We start from the raw sequence: 20,689 nt of genomic DNA on the forward strand, positions 1-20,689 counted from the left end.
AGATTCTTGCAATTTTCTATTCTTCCTTTCCACCAGTCCATTTTGTTGAGGAGTAATAGGTGCTGAGAACTCATGACCTATTCCTTCACTGGTACAATAGTCTGAGAATCTGCTATTTTCAAACTCCTTGCCATGATCACTTCTGATTTTGACAATTCCATAACCCTTCTCTCTCTGGAGTTGTTGACATAGTCCTTTGAACACATCAAAAGTGTCTGATTGTTCTGCAATAAAATTCACCCAGGTGTATCTTGAGAAGTCATCAACACAGGCAAAATCATACCTTTTTCCTCCAATACTTTCTACTTGCATTGGTCCCATGAGATCCATGTGAATAAGTTTCAGTGTTCTGGTTGTTGCCACATGTTGCATCTTCTTGTGAGAGGCTTTTGTTTGTTTTCCGACTTGGCATTCCCCACAGATTTTTCCTTCTTCTATCTTCAAGATTGGTAGACCTCTGATAGCCTCCTTTGAGATTATCTTCCTCATGCTCGTTAGATTTAGATGTCCAAGCTTTTGGTGCCATAGCTTGACTTCCTCTTCCTTGGTTATCAAACACCTTGAGGACATAGATTTCTACTGAGAGATCCACATGTAGCAATTATCCTTTGACCTTGCACCTCTCATGACAACTTCACCATTTCCATCTGTTACTTGACATCCAGTTTTGCAGAATGTAACATCTAGATTCAAGTCACATAGCTGACTTATGCTTATCAGATTTGCTGCCAGACCTTCTACTAGCAAGACATCATCCAGCTCTGGAGATCCACTACTAACAAGCTTTCAGGATCCTTTGATTTTTCCTTGAGCACCATCACCAAAAGTAACATAACTGGTGGAGTGTGGTTTTACATCACCAAGATAATTCTTTACTCCAGTCATATGTCTAGAACACCCACTATCAAAATACCAATCCTCTTTTGAGGAAGCTCTCATAGAGGTATATGCAACTAGTGCAGATGTGTTGATCTTAGGCTTCCATTTCTTCTTATTTAACTCATTAGAGTTGAATTTAACTGAACTTATTTTTGGAAACCCATGTAGCATGTAGCAATAAGGTTTTATGTGGCCATACTTCCCGCAATGGTGACATTTCCATCCAGTTTTGTTTCTTTTCTGTGCTTGAGAATAAGCATATGGAATCTTAGAGTACACATGTTTGACACCATGTTGTGACATCTGGTTTGACATGTGAAATTCAGTTATCCTTTCAGCAGGAACAAACTGATGAGTGACCTTCTTGTCATCATCTGGTGTAGAGTCACTCACATATCCCAGTCCTTTCACATCCCTGGAGGTTTTTGTTGTTTCTAGCATGAGATCAAACATATCAGTTCCATTATTCAACATGCGTACAAATTTAACCATACCTTCCAGTTTGGACTTCAAGACAGATGCTTCCTCCTGAAGATTTTCATTTAGAATTAGAAGTTCTTGTTTTTCCTTTTCAAGCTTTGTGACAGTTTTGTCCAGATTCCTGCCATAGTCGCAAGCCTCATGAAGGTGCGAAAAAACACTAGAAAGGGGGGGGGGTTGAATAGAGTTTTTGAATAAAGGATATACTTTTGAACTTTTTCCAAACTCAAAGATAAGAACTAGGTGCTGAAAGATATGAAGTAAAGCACGCAAGTATTTTATCCTGGTTCACTTGAGATAAAAGCTCAAGTTAATCCAGTCCACCCGTGAAGGTGATTTCTTCCTTCTTCTGATGAAGGCAATTCACTAAAATCAATGGGTGTTACAACTGCACTTTGCAACCTGCTAAGTGACTAACAATACACTGATTTTCTCACTAGTATTCTCTCAAGAAGCTGATCTACTGATCCTCTAAAGACTAGCTAAACACTGAATCAACCTTGATTCAGTTCTCTCAAGATCCGACCAACCTTGGTCTCTTAAGGAACTTTACAATGTGTTTGTAAAAGATTTCGGGTTTACAAGAAATGCTTCTGAAAAGCTAATGGTAAACTCAGATGTTTTTGAACAGTGAAGAAATATTGCTAAGAGAATGGTTAGAATGAATTCGATAATATTAGCAAAGTTTCTTAGCTTCTTTCTTCTTTACTCAGCCCTTATATATTCCAAGACATATGATGTAGCCGTTGCTAGGGTTTTGTCCATTGGAGTGACAATCTTGTAATATCAGACTGCTAGGCTGAACGAGGTAGGTGGCGGACAGACTGAGGCTGTACGATTTGTACTATGACAGCGACATGTCCTTTCACCAGCTGACTTATGATCTGGATTGCTTCAGATGAACGTTGGTGAAGCTTCTGATCAAAGTCAGACGGAAGCTTGGATCCTCTGACCTTGCAACTTCTGCTTCTGAACAAATTCCTCATAACTTCTGAACGTCAGAGCTAGAATAGCTTTGGTCTTCAGAGCCAGCTTCTTGCAGGTCTTCAGAACTTGAGTCTTCTACTTCTGGACCGTTCCTTCTGGAACATCTGGTCTTCAGAACTTCTGACTCTGGTTCTTCAGTACCTCTTGAGAGCTTCTATCTTCAGAACTTCTGAAGGATTTGCCACTGTTCTGAACGAACATGGTGCGCTTTAGAACTCTCTTCTGGTTACTCTTGGGTCTTTGTCTTCTGATTGAATTGGCTTGGGTCAGAATCAGAACCTGTTTGTCACAACTATAAAAGACAAACGTTAGAGTACCACAATTGTTCATCATCACGAACCTTAATTGTAATCATCAAAATATAGAGATGCAACCACTGATCAAACCTTGATCTTACACCTCATGCCATTTTTTCAACAAGAGCTTGTATGCAGCAACAAGTTCTTCATCTGAGATCTCTTCATCACTGGAGTCACTATCAGTGTTGTATTTTACTGTCAATCCCATTACTGGATGTTCCTCTTCTTCCTCAGAATCATCATCTGACCACGTTGTCACCATTCCTTTTGCTTGCCTTTTCAGGTATGTTGCACATTCTGTTATGATATGACCAAAACCTTCGCATTCATGACATTGTACCCCTTTTACTTTGCTTGCTCTGTCATCTTCTCTGTTTTTGGGAGCCATTCCTGTGTCCTTGCTGGTGGCAGACCTGTTGTCAGTAACACTTGGTCTAGAACCTCTGTCAAATCTTCTCATGACTTTGTTGAATTTTCTCCCAAGCAAGGCTAGTGCTTCTTCCAGATTTTCATTTGTGTCTCCACCATTCTGACTTCCTTTTCCCATATTTGACACAAATGCTATGCTCTTGTTCTTTTTCTCGGACCTATCATTGATGGACATTTCAAAGGTTTGTAATGAACCAATTAGTTCATCCACTTTGATGCTACTAATGTCTTGTGCCTCATCGATAACAGTGACCATCATGTCAAATTTCTTAGGTAAAGACCTAAGGATTTTTCTGACCAATTTCTCATCTGTCATGGGTTCTCCTAGTGCAAAAGATGCATTTGCCATATCACGCACACGCATATGAGACTCAGAGATTGTTTCTTCCTCCTTCATCTTGAGATTTTCAAATTGAGTAGTTAGCAGTTGAAGTCTTGATAAGCGAACTCTGGTTGTACCTTCATGAGCAACCTTGAGAATTTCCCAAGCATCCTTAGTAGTAGTACACTTATGAATCAGTCTGAACATGTTCTTGTCAACACCATTGAAAATAGCATTAAGAGCCTTAGAGTTTGCAGCAGCTTCTTCATCTTCAGTCTTGCTCCAATCTACTTCAGGTTTGAGTTCAATAGTTGTGGTTCCTTCCTTGGTTTGCACTGGATGAGTCCACCCTTTGAGCACCGACTTGTACACCTTTCCATCATCAATAGATCTGAGAAAGGCAACCATGAGAGCCTTCCAGTAGTCATAATTTGTCCCATCAAGCATAGGTGGCCTGTGAATTGAACCCACATCCTTGTCATTGTCCATGATACCAGAATAGTAAATCCCTGGAGCTCACCCAATCAGAACAGGGTGCCTGCTCTGATGCCAATTGAAATTGTGGCACACGCGGACATATGTTCTACCAGATGTCTAATACATCTTGTACAACATGATACAAAACAGTTAATTGAATATGCAATATAAAGAACATAAACTGAGACAAGACACACGAGATTGTTAATCCAATTCGGTGCAAAATCACCTACGTCTGGAGGGCTTTCACCCAAGAGAAAGATAATCCACTATTCAGAGAAATTGTACACAAAAGGTCTTAATTGAACTGCCCCAGTTCACAACCTTTTCTACCTATCTCTACAAGTGTTTATTACTTAGTCCTCCCCCTAAGTATGAGAGCCCCTCTCACTTTCTCTCAATCACTGCCACAATGATTCAATAGCTCACAACAAGAACAAAGACAGATCTCATGATCAAACAACAAAAATCAACTCTCAGCAAAAGAATCAATACATTAATAAGCTGAGAGAACAACAAGCGTGAACACAGACAAGAGTAAACCCTAGTTTTACTCAACAGAAGCTCTCTACCTAACACTAGGTTTCGGTCTTCATATATAGCAGTCATCCAGGTTTTGTCTTCGATGGGCTTGGACGAGCAAAGGTCCACACAACACTCAGGGAGTTACTAGGAAACAAATCTGCAGAAAAGTCTTCAATAATAAGTTTCCTATTTCAGAAATAAAACTCCCACACAATCCTCAAATCAAATCATTGAAACCGATTTGATCACATAGAATATAATCCTTGAACGACGCACATAAGCTTCCAGAAATACCCTAGCTTGATCACCAAGTAATCAAAACGAAGCTTCATAGAAAACCTAGCCAACTCATTGCAGGTTTCGCAGGGACAGATTTCACAAGCAAGATGTTGTGACATCGGGTCCGACATGTTGGCCAAAACTTAACTTAGCTAAAATGCAGACAACATAACAAAGGAACAACAAAAACTTTCTCATATTCTTTCTCATCGGGAGTTTTTGTGTCTATCTATTTTCATATATACTAAATATGTGTGACTTTTAAATATTTATGAAAAAAAAATACAACTTGACATTATCATAAGAGTATTTTAATCCTTTTTGTTGATAATTTGGAGGGCTTGAGCCCATTTTAATCAATTTTTTTATCAAATATATAATACAATATTACAAGTCATCATTTGATTGATTGAATATTTATTTAAAAATAACTTATATTTTGATTGATTAAATATTTATTTGAAAAAATTATTACATTTGATTTAATTTGTATTTATATAAGAAAAATATTTAAAACTGGATTCGCTACAGATTAAAAAAGAATCATGCAAGTGTTAAAAAAAAAGAATCATGCAAGTCATTATAAATTCTAATAATGCATCCGAACCCTCACTCAGTCCCTCACTCAACTTCATCATGCTTAGCCCTCTATGTTAGGTTCTTGTTTGTGCGGCTTTGACTGGCCTCTTCTGGGTATGAACTTTCTTCTTTTTATTTATTTATTTCATGCAGTATTCTCGTCTTCATAATGTAGGAGGTTGCTCTGCTACAAAGTGGGGAAAGATGGGAGAAAATCTGTCACTTGTCTTTTATCTTTCCCTTCTATTTTTTGATTTGTTAAATTGTTCTCACATTATTATATTTTGCGTGCAGCTTGTTAAGCTCATCCGCAAACGCAATCAACATCAGGATCACCTTTACCACCATGTGTTTGATTGGAGGGACTTCGGTGCTGTTACTCAAGTTAAAAATCAAATGCATATTAGTGAGTTCTCTAAATTAGCAAATTGTTTCAGTTTACTTCTAATAATATTACTATAATTAATAACTTTTTTTATATGTTTTGTAGATGCTTGCTGGGCTTTTGTAACAACAGGCACCGTTGAAGCACCGTTGAAGGCTTCCATAAAATTGAATCAGGTTGCTGCTGCTCTTTGCTGTTGCTCTTTCAGAGCAGGAACTGGTTGACTGTGTCGTCTATGAACCAAAAAACCCTGATACCCATAAAGGTTATGGTAGGGTCGATGTTGCACTCTCTTACATAAACAAGTATGGGATTTCTTTGGAAGAAGATTACTCGTGGGAAGATAAAAAAATGACTTGCCGAAGAGACAATGTAGTTATTATTCGTCACTCTCATTACTGGTCTGGTTCACTTCAATTTTTCTTAACCTTCTACTCAATCTGATTTGCAGTTAAGAACGGGAAGGAAAGTCGTAACTATTGATGGATACAAGAGAGTTCCCATGACCTATAGGAATAAAATTACGTCTTCCAAAATGGGATTTTGGTAATTTTACGAAATACAATAAGGTTTGTGTGACTAGTAACATTAATTCATTACCTTATTTGGAGGCCGGAGAGTGGTGGATCGTGGCGGATCGCAGTGGAGAGTGGGGGAGAATGTCGGATCATGGAAAATTGTTGGTGGATCGAGGCTTTTGGGGTGACTCTTGGCATTTTGGAGTGTTTGGGGGCGGAGATAGGGGCTTGGCAGAGGAAGGACAAAAGGGAACCAAGAGGAGTAAGGATAAGGCGAGGAAGAGAGGAAGAATAAGGCTTGGTCGGAGAAGATGAGGGAGAGAGGATGAAGAACAGAGTTGCAGAGGTGAGGGAGAGAGGTTGAGGAAGAAGAAGAAGGTGAGAAGATAGAGTGTGGCTTAGGATTAATGTGGTAAAAAACTTTTTACCAATTCTCATTATTAAAAAAAAAACCTCAACCCACCTTATATAAGGTTAAAAAATAAAAATTTCTTGTTCGGAATTGGGATTCTCATGAGTGAGGACAATGGACCACATCACATGCATAACTTTGACATGACCATCCATCACAACATCATGAGTTCTAGTTGGAAAAATAGGTAAAAGAAATGAAATTTACTTTTTCAGAACCATATAGTACGAATCAATAACAACAACACAACATGCCATGCCATGTATATGTGAAATGTTGTGAGCTGTAATATCATATCACATCATAAAATCATGATGGTAACCTTTCCCAATAAAACATTACAAAACAAAAACTACTGATAATTGAAACGTCAGCGTACAATGCAAGTTTCCTCTTATAACACACACACACTGAATTTTACGAAAAAACTCAGCCACCACCCCCTTAGACTATCAGCAATGGTGTTGAATGAGTAGTGTTGAATGTTGAAATGAGTATGTAATGGTGTTTAATGGAAGTGTTGAAAGTTGAAAGGGGGAGAGAGGAGTTGAAAAAATTCAACACTTGTGAAACCTGCGCTCGGTGACACGTGGCACGACCTGGTTGGTGAATGTCAGGCGCGTGCCACACACGCGCCGACAAGGCGCGTTAGCTGCATAACTGGCAGAAGGTGGGTCCCAGGCGACCCGGACGTGGGACGCGTGGCACGCGTCGGTTGGGAACCGATAGGCGCGTGCGTGCCACGCGTCAGAGGAGAGAGAGATGGCCTGCAGTTGGGACGCGTGTCACGTGTTGATTGGTCCGGACGATTTTCTTTTATCCTAATCTTTCCAACTCAATTATTTCATTCAAAAAAAATTTTAAAAAATTTAAAAAATTTATCAAAATTCATTTTTTTTTCTCTATAAATAGAGATTTGGTTCGTTTGATTTGGACACAGAAAAAAAAATCAAGTTTTCTATCATCTTATTCATCTTATTATCTTTCTACTATCCCCTTTGCTTTGAAATGTATTATTGTGTGCTTAGTTTCTTTTCTTCCATTTGAAGTTAATAAAATAAAATAAATTATTGTGTATATTTTTTTAAAAAAATATTAAATTGTTAAGTGTTTTAATTTAATTTACGTTAAAAAATATTACGTTAATTTAATTTAATTTAAATAAATAAAAAAACATTAAATTAAATTAAATCGATAATAGTTTATTTAATTTAATTTTTATCGAAAATTTTAATTTTATGAAATCATAAAAAGAAAAATATAAAATTAAATCAAAATATGAAATAAAAGTGGTGGGGCAGGGGGTAGGGTGTTGAATGAAAAACTATTGGAGTGGGTAAAAGTTGAATGAAGTGTTGAACTGGAGAGAGAAGGTGATGTGGAGTGTTGGGAAGAGAAAAAGTGGAGTGTTGAGGGTGTTGAATGTTGAAACCATTGGAGATAATCTTAGCACTTAACCCTCTGCCAGACTGCCAATATTTACAATACAGAATCTGTGGTGCAGAGAAAGTTATTTAGACTTGTATTTTTGACACCTTATTAGACTTGTATTTTTGACACCTTATGAATTTACAATTTAGCATAGCCAAATCTTAGTTTTATATCAAGAAACAGTAGGATTATAAAACCATAGAAACAGGGGCGGACCCACAGCCAGCCCAAAGGGTTCAGTTGAAACCCCTGAAAAAATAAATTTCTTACTTACCCCTCTATAATATTATTTTTTTGAACCCCCTGAGAATTTGGATTTGTACCCAAGACCCCAACTCCTCTCTCTCTCACACACAGATTCCTCTCTCTCACGCCCTTCACTCTCATTCTCTGATTTCTCTCACAAGTGTACACCACAAGCACTCTCACCTAGGTCTCGTCGTCATCAACGTGCACCACCACCGGCCACCACCACGTCGGCCGCCGCACCACCACTGTCCACCACCAGACCAGTCCAGCTGTCCCACTCCCTATGGCTCTACGGTTCTACAGACTACAGGTATGACTGATTTCCCTAACCCTAAATGGAAAAATTGATTTCCTTTCTCTTCTCCTTTCTCAAGCTTGATTTCCCTAATTGATTTCCTTTCTTTCTCTTCTCCTTTCTCAAGCTTGATTTCCCTAAATTTATTTCCTTTCTCTTCTCCTATCCCTGAACTTATTCAATTATTCTCTTCCATGTTTCTACAAAGTTTATCATTAGGCTGGTAATAATTTTGTAGTAACCCTCGACATTGAGTGTGATGCACAGTGGGAGTCCACAACTGCAAATGCTTAATTGACATTTTTATTGGAAAAACTGAAGTCTTTATATCACAAAAAGAAGGAAATTATAGGTTCTTCTCCAGTGCCAGCTCTTTAACAACGAACAATTAACCCTGCTTAAGCTCTTATGTGATTTCTTTGAAGCTACTGCACTATGCCTATTTGAATCATGTATGTTCTGTGAAGTTTCTAAATTAATGTGCGCATTGTGGCTCTATCATAGGGGAATGCTGCTGTCAACATGCTGCTGTCAACATGCTGCTGTCAGTATGTGAAATTCAGGACTATTATTATTAGGCTTAATTGCAACTTTAGTCCCTGACATTTATAAAAACCACAATTTAGTCCTCTTTTTGGTGGCAATGTTAATCTTGTAATTAAATTAAATTGGACTAAAATTGTTGTTTTTATGAACATCAATGACTAAAGTTGCAATTAAACCTTATTATTACTAGGCTTAATTCCAGTTTGCGTCCCTGATGTTTCAGAAATGTGCAATTTGCGTCCCCCGTGTTTAAAATGTGCGATTTAACCCCCTTATAACTTTGTCCTATGTGGCTGAGTCTATGTGTCACTTAACGTTGGTTCCATTCCAGGGACTAACGGCCCAACGTGGTTAGAGACTACTATGACCGACGGGGACAAACTCATGAATTTTTTTCACCATTAATGATTTCTAGGGACTAATATGACCGACGCTTACTTTCTTAGGGACCAAAGTGGCGATTCACTCTATTACGATTTAAAAGGAGAAAACCGTCGTCTTTCATTCTATCACGGCATCCCATTCTGCTTTCACGGTTTTAGCCTCTCCTCTCTGCAATCTCAACCGCCGCAATAGCCACATTCCGATCCATGTCTGCGCTTCGCCTCCGTCTGTCCAAGGTCACATCCCTCGCGCTCCCTTCCGAGCCCGACCCTAAAGGTAAAAATCCTCAACCTCTGAATCTATTTTTTCTTGATGGTTAAACCCGCAATCTTCCATTAACTTAACGTTGATGGTGAATCTTACAAAATTGCAACGGATCTCTCTTAGTTTCTTATCTGGTCTGGGTTGGTTTTGTTTCTGGTTAGTTGTTGGTTTAGTTGACAAGGAATTAGGAGAGAAGAGTGGTGGTGTCATTCACGCCGTTGTTTCATATCTCAAAAACATGTTGATAGCGACGGTTTTCACTCTCACCTACATTTTGGGGCTCGACCCTATCAGTCTCCGTCTCTATTTGAATCCCAATAGCCATCTCTACTCTCAATGGGAAGCCAGACAACTCTTTGAAAGCTGGTGCAAGGAATATAACAAAACATACCCTTCTGAAGATGAGAAACTCTACAGGTTCGGTGTCTTCAAGGAAACTCTTGAATGGTGCGCCCGCAACAACCTGAGGACGTTATCTCGCTGCTCTGGCACCAACTGTTTCGCTGATCAAACCGAGGATGAATTAATTCACAGTCTCTTTTTAGACGGTTCTTACATTTCTGATAGTGATTAATAATCTTATCAAAGCTTGCGCAAGAGACGATATGAGAATGTTTTAATTTTTAATTTCAACTTGTTTTCTTCAACACCCTGATCGACTGTGTGCTATTTTATATATTAGTTTGTTAGTTAGAACCCCTCCCTTTGTGTGCAATTCCCTCCTCTGTGTGTGGAATTGTAAATTGGTAAATTTGATACTACTAGGATAGAGCCTGTTTGCCCGTGCGATGCACGGGTAATTTTTACCGAATCAATTGTTAATTATAATATTTGCGTATTTGATATATATGAATATAGAGTAATACAATGATATATTTACTAAAACATACACTTTTAATTAGTGAAACACTTAATATGTTGTTATTATCTTCCTTTTCATCTTACTTATAGACATTAATTGGACAATTGTACGATATTAAGTTTTGTTCGCCCTTTACGGTTAGTATGAAATTTGTGGGTGTGATCTCAAGCGCAATCTTACATGTAAAAGATAAACAAATAATTCATACAAAAAAGTACAAATAAGATATATAATATGTTGCTTAAATGTTGGTTAATTGAATTAATACCCAACCTTGTCGCAAAAATGTTAGAAAATGATACAAACTATTTGATGTAAATCTTTTGGAAAACTTCCTTGAAGATAATGTTCTTGTTAACTTCTTGTATAAATTGTTTGAGTAGAATGTTTGGTATAGAACCATATGAACATATGGAATGTGTGAAACATCTTTTATTATTTTATTAAAAAGTGGGACAAACAATTTGGTGGTAAAGGAACAACATAAAAGCTGTAACAACGAAGAGGAAATTTGATTTCACTATTGCTCTGAATGTAATCCTTTTAAATAAACCAATTTTGCATTTAAAATAAGAAATAGACATCACTGCATATTCTCTACATACTTCTAAGTTCCACCCAAAAAAATTATACAATTCCTTTCATTGAAAAAACATGTGCCATGTCCAAAGTATACATTCACTACCAAAGTAACCTTCAAAAGTATATAATCACTGAATTATTCTTTCTGCCAATACAAAATGTGTTGCACGAAATTTTAATAACATGTTAAGTCCATGACCTTGTGGCATACTTCTGTGTGAAACTCTTCCTTGTAAGGTGACTTGTGGAAGTACAGATACCGACAAAAAAACCTCATCAGATTCTTCTCCAGAGATTATCCATATGGCATAAAGTGATTTAATCTTCATAGACATTAGAAATTTGGGCATGCTTGCTCTAATTGTTGTCACATCATATGTTTCAACATGGTATAAAACATCATCAATGGCATCTATGCCATGCTACAAATACCATATATAAATTATTCACAAATTAGAGCACAAAAAAGGTATTAATTAGAGTAGGTGAGTGTTTAAATAGCCAAAAGCAATGAGGTTAAACTTATGAGACAGAACATTTGCAAGGAGCCAAAAAATCAGATTCAATCACGTTAGTTCGTGCATATAGGAAAATTCAGTAATTAAAACATGTAAATAAAGTTCATATTAAAAAAAATGCATATACTCAAACTAATTTTTACCAGCCGTGTGCAAAACATGAAGTACATAATTAAAGCAAATTCCTTGCAGAGCCATAACAAAAGAAAAAAAAAACTTGAATAGTTAGATCACTTTATAGTTGTGTACTACAATATGTTGCATAGTATAATTATATCGCCAAATCAAGCAGTAATGGTACCTGAAAAAAGGATTGGCATACAGACCAATTGTTGAAATGGAACCCTCTAATACCAAATCATCAATTGTGAAGGGAGAACAAATACTGAGTCCTGTATGTGGAATCACCGTTTAAATTCACCAATACCCTCTCCTCAATAGCGGGAACTACTCCAGGTCAACCAATTTCCTTACATATTCTTTGAGCTATTTTATTGCTCTTATGAGAAAACAATAGACAAAAGCATTAAATAAATAAATTACTATTAGTAGAATGAAAAGCAAGTTCACATAATCTTAAAGTGATTCTAGATAATAAAAGTTACACTGCATTAGTGTAACAAAGGGCATCATAAAGTCATATCAAATCAGCCTCCATATTCAAAATAGTGCAAGGATCATGAACACAATAAGAAGGCACATTAGCAAGCCAACCAATAGAGGTCTCAAAAAAAAAAGTTTGGCAATGTGATCTCACCCAAATTACATACATCAAAGAATTTTTGTGTAATATATGTCAAGTGTAGAGAAACAATGTGGCTTAGATTTTACTCAAGTTACATTGTTTCCTTATACTTTGAAGTATGATCAAATAAAGATTTACAAAATAAAATCACCACAATTTACAGTTTTTTCTCAGGCACTATGGAATATGTAGGGCAATATAAGCAATCAATACCTATAATATTTAATTCAGATAAAAATGTGAAGGATTGAGAAGTATCATCATTTCTCTTGCGCTCTTTAATGATCTGTGTTTGGTGTAGCATTCAAACTCTCGAAGTCACAATCTTCAATCCTCATGTAAGGCATCCATCATGTACATAATTCAGAGTCTCCATCACCTTCAATGTGGTTTCAGAACATTTAATTTTCGTTATAGCGGTTAAATATCCAATTCTAGTTTTTGTTTCACAATCAATTATGTTTCACAAGTTCACAACCAATGTGTTCCAGTTTTTGTTCTCCACTTTCCTTTTAGCTGTTATTCTCATGTTCACAGTGAGACCTTGCATAATAACAAAGGCAAAGAAACAGGTTACACAAACCTTGTGGTCTGCAGCCAGATTTAAAATATTTTCACCAACTTTTTGTTGTACCAGAACAACCATATCAATAGAGCTATTTTTCATTGCAGTCCATAAACGAAGAACAGATTGGAGACTATGCAATATATGTATACAATCAATAGTTGTACACATACTGAGAAAGAAAGAAGTGGTAGAGCTTACTCATAGTATAAAATCTACAAATAGAACATGAAATCATTCCTTAAATTTTTTCTCTTCTAACATCATCTAGATGGCCTCCGTGATATAAAAAGAACAATAGACGCTTGTTATTTTAAAAAAAGGGAATGTCAAAATCAAAAAGATACATAGCTTGTAAAACTGATGAAAAAAATAGCAAATTGAGAAATCTCGAGTACAAATATCAAACAAAGGAGGCGCTTGAGTATGAGGACCAACAAAACGACATTGAAAATGACTCCTGTAATCAACCCCTCAAACTATCGCAGAAAAACGGCAACACAGAAAAATAAGTATGACACCTCCAAAACCAGAAATCTAAAATCATCATAATTTATCGTCAAAGCCAGTATATATGCTTCATGACTGATATAGCTTGGTTTAGTTTTAAAATAATGACAACATAGGTTGCTACTAAAGATTAGACTTGTATCAAGCCTGTCAGTTTGGCTCATATCAAAGTAAATTGTAGGTGAGGCACTGCTACAAAGGAGGACTGGCCACTTCAATCACTTTATCATGTTGAGAAGTTCACATGTAATGCAAGAGATCAATGTCTTTATGTCAAAGTAATCTTTTTAATCATTTTAAAGTAAAAATGGTATCATTCTAATTTTGTAAATTTGAAAAAACTTTGCTGCAGAAAAATGGGTTTAGTCTCAAAATATAGTAATTATACTTGTGCACACTAATTTCAAAATTAGCTGAGAACAATAACATATGTTTAACCACCGAAATTATATGCACGATGAAATTAAAGGGTAAAAAGCATACCTTCAAATATGTTTATTGACCAGAGAAAATAAGACTTTACAAAAATAGAAAAGGAAGCCATCTAAGAATTAAAAGTTATAAGATTTTATCAAGTGTTAGTGCTCTAGGTGCTATCAAGTGCAGGTTATCAAGTGTTCGTGCTCTAGGTGCTATCAAGTGCAGGTTATCAAGTGTTCGTGCTCTAGAGAATAAGTCTTTACCATACATGTGGCTGTTTTAGAGAATGAATCAAATCTAAGGTAATGAAAATTCTGCAGAATAAGGATGAGAATATGCAGGAAAATGAAAAGTGTTGTAGAAGGATAAGAAGAGAGGAGCAAGAAGCAGGTGAAGGAGGATGAAGAAAAGAGGGAAGTGTAATAGAAGGTTGGAAAAAACACCAAAATTCACTTTGCTTTAACTGAAGCAAGTGAGAAATAAAGGAAAAGTTTTTTTGGTTCAAACTGTTACAGCACCTTTAAACTTAAGTTAACTTATGAACCAGTTTATGTGAGAAAAAGGAAGAAAGAGGAACACAGAAAAACAGGATAAAAAAAAAGAAACCCCGGTTGGTTTTTTTTTCTAACCTCATCCTGTTTTCTCTTCTCTATCTTACATCCTTATAACAATACTGTTGGCATCCTACTGCACCTTTCTTTGAACCTTGACAGCAAAAGCAAAAAGCACAAACTGGCCAAACACCTCTTACTAATAAAAAAGAAAATCATATTTGAAACAATAAAAAATTTTGGAAACAAAATAGCCTAAATAATGAAAAAGAAAGACAATTGTAATTAACTTCTTAGAAATAAGCATTTTTATGAGGCATCGTTGTTATCTGCTCCAATGTGACTTTCTGTTCATAAGTTCAAGTTGTGTAATCAACCTGGTATAAGAATTCAACTATGCATATTTGATTTCAGGTAAAGACAACCTACATTAAATTCACAAAATGGATTTGATTCCCCGAACCTTGTCTGTAATTGTAGCTTTATATCACCAGACTTGCACTTTTATGCTTGTTAAACTTACTTTCGCTTAGTAGTATCATAAAGAATGGAACATAGAGCAAGTGCAAACAGAGTTATAGCATATTTGGATCAATTCATAATCAATCAATTTTATTCTAGAAGCTCTTCATATAAGCTTCTCTCCGGAATTGATTCGAACTTTAAAATTAATTGTAGACAAAATTTTGAACATACTATTAGTCTCATCATTTGCCTTAGAATGAACTGTATAAGTGTTTCCAAATAACTTATTAGTCGCATTATTTCACAAAACAGACTATATAATGTGAGGTATGTATAATAAAGCTAAAAAAATTCTCGTGGAGAGAGAGAGAGGGTGAGACAATCAGATAAAAATATGGGAAAAAGTATGATAGAAACTCACATGGGCCACTTGAATCTGAATATGAGGGAAAATAATGAGTGGCCTGGGATGTGCAAGACAAGAAAACAATGAGACTGCTAAGAATACATGATTTCTGCAAAATAATCACCTCCCACTTGAACACAGAAGAGAGGCCAGTTTGATAACTCCCCAGATGGGTGCATCATTCTGCAGGAAATAATTTGCAAGTTAGAATTAGCTAGCTTGCCATCCATTCTTCTGGTATTTTTACTTCAATTCAACATTATTTATTAGAAATACAAAGTCATTTATATACTATCAACAAAGAAAATCAAACACCATTGTAAGAGTAAACATTAGTCATCTAAAATCAAATTACATTCTAAGAGTAAAATGTATCTATCCATCCACCCAATCCACTTACCAGTACAACAACATCAAAAGCTTCTCGATAGTAGCTATGTGAGTTCTCAATGTTGTGATTCCTGCAAAAATAATTTTAGCTACATTATCAGTTTCCGATACCAGCTAATTCATGTAGAAGTAAAAGAATTAGAGCTCAAATCATTAACTCATGAAACTTATTGTTCAATATTCATACAAGCAAACATGGAGATTGAACATGAAGAATATGAAGGTTTGAAAATCGAGGAGGGTTGTGGGAATATTTATAGCCAACTTAATCTGAAGAAACAAAAAGAAGAGAAATATATGAAAGATTAATCAAAAGTTGGAAAAAATCCAAGAAAATCAGTATCATTTAAGGCGATTTAGACTTCTTACTGACCCAAGGATTTTGCTCACCCACGATTTGCTCCTTGGGAATGCACTCAGAACTGGAATTTAGAAAGAAGGATGATCAATTAACAGTGAATGGAGGTAGCTGTCGAAATATGGCTGGTTCCCCCATTTCCGGCGAGCGAAACCTCCTTGAACACGGAAGAGAAGGCAAGCGTCGACGATGATGCAATTGAATGAAGCAGAGAAGCGATTTGACGGGAGCAGATGAGAAACTGAGTTGTAGACATGGATGAGCAAGCAATAGAAGGATCCAGCGGACGATGACGACATTGGAGAGAAAACTCTGAGCTGTGATGGATGGGTGAGAGTACACTCATGCGACGTAGAAGAAGACGGGAAATCAGTAGGTGAAAAACCAGGAAATCAGTAAAAAGAAGAAGATAAGATGAACGGTGGAGATGAAAAACAAAATTTGAAAAGGTAACAAAAAGAAGGACAGATGGCGTAATGTGATTGGTTGTTTTTGTAGGAATAGTGAAATCCAAACTCATGAATAAGAAGTAGTAGATTTGGCTTTTTGAATGAATAAGATTTGTATGTATATTAAACTAATTGTGCCTAACTGTCAATAGTTTCAGTTTCAACCTTGTGTGTGGAATTAGAAATTCATCATGGATGAGGGGAGTGCTTCAAGAAAAGAACAGCTGATACTCCTTAACAAACCCATAGTTCAAATAACGCACTTGGGAAATTTGATACTCTCTAGAAAATGAGCAGGTTTTGGTTCTGATATTTGTGTCCAAAATTTTAGTTAAACTTGAAGGGTATAGGAGCAGCAGCAACGATGTCTTCAGTCAACTTTTTCCTCTTCCCCTATCTTATAGCTCATGAATCCGTCAAAATTCTTCTTCTTGAATAGACTGGCTAATTTCAGAAGTGTATCTTTGTGGGCATTCTTGTCTGACCACTGCATTTTAAGTCGAATTTAAGTTGAGTCTGTCCATACCTTTACAATTTTGTCACTTAGAGAAAAACAGCGAGTACTGAGTATCAACTTACTGTGTTTATAGGGTCCAAGATTTCAGAAGGGACTCCCAAACACTCCAGTCTTTGTGTACTCTGCACTCAAAAGGCTCCCAGACTGAATGGACTTGATGATTTTCCTTGTGTAAGCTAACTTGATCCGGCCACCTCAAACACAAATTCTTGCAACATGAGGCCCAGTCTGTTCCAAAAGAAGTTTCTTTTCCTGTGGAAGAAAATATCAGTCACATAGGAGAAACACTGTCGGATTATTCACTGGATCACCCGCTCAGTCATGAAGAAACAGGAAAATGATCAATCATAAAATATCAAAGCTGAACTTGTGTAACCTAAGATCACTACAAATCATACTTCCCCCCTCAGGAAACTAATTCTTAGTGCGGCTCCTTAACAAATACCATATCACTGAGTTCAAGTTATCACTTAAAAAGAAGGGTTAACTATCATATTGGTCCCTGTGTTTGTGTCGCCGTCTGAGGTGAGTCCCTCCCCGGAAAATATATGGTTTAAAGTCCTTGTGTTTGAAAAACATATGGAGCAGGTCCTCGCCGGAGGGCGGAGCTCCGGCGAGCGCTGATTTGGATCGGTGACGAGGATAAAAATGCTTACGTGGATTATAAAAATTAAAATAAAAAATAAAAAAATTACAATCAGAAAATTAAATTAAATTAATAAAATTAAAATCTAGATTACCAAAATTAAAAAAATTAAGGGTTTACAATTTAATCCTATTAACAGGGGAAAAATAAAAAATCATCATCATCATCATCCTTATTCATAAGTCAGTTTCCTGCAACCAAAAGCACAAACTTGGGTTGCTTCCAATCAAAATACCAGATCAGCAAAATAAAGGACAAAGCAAACCCTAAATCAAACACAATTCCAACCTAGAAACCCAGAAACTTCAACTTCTTCCTCATCTTCCTCCTTAATCTCCTTCCACATAGCAAATCATACCTACCTGCAACCCACCAAAATCAGTACCAGAATCCCCTTCTCAGCCTCCAAATCAACAAAAATATAGATTCAGACCCATTCAAACCACCACTGGATCTCCTAAATCGCATCTCCATCGCCGCATCTCCAGAGCCAGACCCATTCAAACCACCGCTGGATCGCATCTCCAAACCACCACTGGATCTCCTAAATCGCATCTTCATCTCCATCCTCAGTACTCCTCCTTGTAACCTCCTAAATCACATCTCCATTGTCGTTGGATATCGTCTCTTCAGCCACCTCTGCGCCGCCTCTCCTAGCGGCTCCGCGTCGCCTCTCTCAGTGGCGGAGCTTGACCACCACCGTCGCCATTTCATGCATGAGGCTCCATCGAACTCGCCCTGTTACAGTCCTCTTCCTCTCTCTCTCCTCATCCTCTCCTTTCGCTCGAAAACGGCACCTCTCATGTCACATCCTTCATCGACTTTGCACTTGATGTCTGATTCCTCTTCCTCACAGTTCTGGTTGCAGGTGGGCGTGGGGGTGGGGTTGGGGCTCACAGATCTCTGGTTGTAGGTGGAGGAGGTTTGGGGTGAGGCCGTGAGTGGTGCTTCCAGATCTAGCATCAAGAACAGATTTAGGGGTTTTTAATGCTTAGACTGAGGATGAAGAAGAACACGGTTTTGGTTGAAGCTTTTGTTTCCTATTTTACTAAGAAAGAACACGGTTTTGGTTTCTCTGGTACCAAGCAAGCAAGGTAGAGGGAAGGATTTTAGAGAGGGGATGGAAGATTATGGTTTTTTTTAGAGAGAGGAAGCAGATGAAGATTGTTTATTTGATTCAGATGGAGATGAACATGGGTTTAGTTTTGATGAAGATGAAGATGATTTGGGGGAAATTGATTTTGTTAATTAATATTTGGGTTAGATTTGTTAATTATTAGTTTTATTTTTGTTAATTAAATAATTTTTTTTTGGAGAATTAATTTTTATTTTATTTTTATTTTCTTAATTTAATTTTATGATGTGTTATTTATTTTTTTAAATCCACGTAAGCATTTTTATCCTCGTCACCGATCCAAATCAGCGCTTATCGGAGCTCCGCCCTCCGGCGAAGACCTGCTCCATATGTTTTTCAAACACGAGGACTTTAAACCATATATTTTCCGGGGAGGGACTCACCTCAGACGGCGACTCAAACACAAGGACCAATCTGATAGTTAACCCTAAAAAGAAATTATCTGAGCTCACATTACTAGATCTCTAAAAATAATGAAAAGCCATCAAAGCATATTGAATTATGTCTATTAAGTCAAAACAACCACATATAACTGTACGGTGTTAGGAAGCAATATATGGATCATTGATCTAAGAATTTGTAATGCAGAATCAAGGCCATAACAAAATACACAATGCATATGACTATGCTGATAAGGGACAGAGTTGGTAAGCAAAGACTCCAAGAAGATGGCAGCAACGATGGTGCGGCTAGAAGTGGAAGCCCATCAAACCATATGACTCAGATAATATAACAACATCTATCACTGCTACCTAGATGAAACTAACATATCAAGAGATTCAACACTGAATCCAAACAGAGAGAGATCTAAATTTCATTTAGATGCAAACACTTCTTGTTGTACTCCATTTCACCAGCTACTGCCTCACTACTCCTTCTCCGAACTTGACACAGACGACCTCAACTTCACCAAAATTGACTCACCGAATCACAACAGCGCCGCCACTGCCAACAGATTCCTTCCGGTGCAGCCGCAAAGGAAGACCACCACCACCACCACCGAGAACCACTACAACAACGACATCAACATCGGTTTCCCTACATCCAAGGCTTTTGCTCACAATTACAATGTTAAATCGCACTATCACACCGTAAGAAATAAGAAGAACATGCTCATGTTCATTATAAAACGTATTAGAATATAATATAAAACCATTAAAAATAGTAATGTGAAGAGCATTTTATGCATAAAATATTATTACTACTATGTCCAAAAAATTGATTTGATTTGACTTTTTTTTTTTACATAGGAAGAATGATTTGATTTTATTCTAATTCTAATTCTATTATGTTACTAGTGCGATAACCCGTGCATTGCACGGAATTTTGTGTTGGAATTTTTTAATAAATAAATTAGTTATATGTATATATATATATATGTATTTTTAAATTATAAATAAGTCAATCGTATATAAGTCAACACTGTTATAATATATGAAGAGAAAAATTGAATAAATAAATGAAATTGTGTTGTTTACATTAAACATTTCCAAAAATTTCCTTAAACACTAGTTTGTTGTTTGCCCGACTCATCCAGTATGCAAAGTTTAAGACCCTTTCTTGAACGTATTCTAGAGAGAGCTGCATATAACTGACCATGACTGAAGGCGGGCCTCAGAAGAAAGAGCCCAATCTGAGATAGTGTTTGTCGTTGGCTTTTGTTTGTGGTCATCGCAAAACATACTCAGTTGGAAACTGTCTTCTTTTGAATTTAATTGGAAATTTGGAATAAAAAAGAACCAAGTCTATTCTTAAAATGTGCACTCTGTCATTAGCATTTTTTCCCGTGATAACAGTTGCACCAATAACACGTTCACTAAGGTCATCCAC

General features: G+C 36.8%; 1 protein-coding gene and 1 long non-coding RNA gene across 6 annotated transcripts; one reads left to right on the plus strand and one right to left on the minus strand.

Moving 5' to 3' along the window:
* The first annotated feature begins 9,584 nt into the window (after window positions 1-9,584).
* Window positions 9,585-10,436, plus strand: LOC130732210 (papain-like). The gene is made up of 2 exons (XM_057584314.1): window positions 9,585-9,752; window positions 9,902-10,436. Exons 1-2 carry the CDS (start codon window positions 9,683-9,685, stop codon window positions 10,312-10,314), a joined length of 483 nt encoding a protein of 160 aa, XP_057440297.1. The 5' UTR covers window positions 9,585-9,682; the 3' UTR covers window positions 10,315-10,436.
* A 793-nt stretch (window positions 10,437-11,229) lies between these two features.
* Window positions 11,230-16,599, minus strand: LOC130727677 (uncharacterized). Of its 5 annotated transcripts, none has more exons than XR_009015420.1 (4): window positions 16,128-16,599; window positions 15,765-15,825; window positions 12,661-15,547; window positions 11,230-12,201 (listed from the first exon to the last, which is right to left on the minus strand). It is a non-coding gene; the product is annotated as an uncharacterized LOC130727677 (long non-coding RNA). The 5 variants fall into 5 exon arrangements; XR_009015419.1 differs by having other exon boundaries at window positions 11,230-11,606; window positions 12,004-15,547; window positions 16,128-16,579; XR_009015418.1 differs by having other exon boundaries at window positions 11,230-12,990; window positions 15,380-15,547; window positions 16,128-16,552.
* Window positions 16,600-20,689: the final 4,090 nt, after the last annotated feature.

The sequence above is a fragment of the Lotus japonicus genome, chromosome 1, assembly GCF_012489685.1.
Source record: "Lotus japonicus ecotype B-129 chromosome 1, LjGifu_v1.2".
Classification (NCBI taxonomy): Eukaryota; Viridiplantae; Streptophyta; class Magnoliopsida; order Fabales; family Fabaceae; genus Lotus; species Lotus japonicus.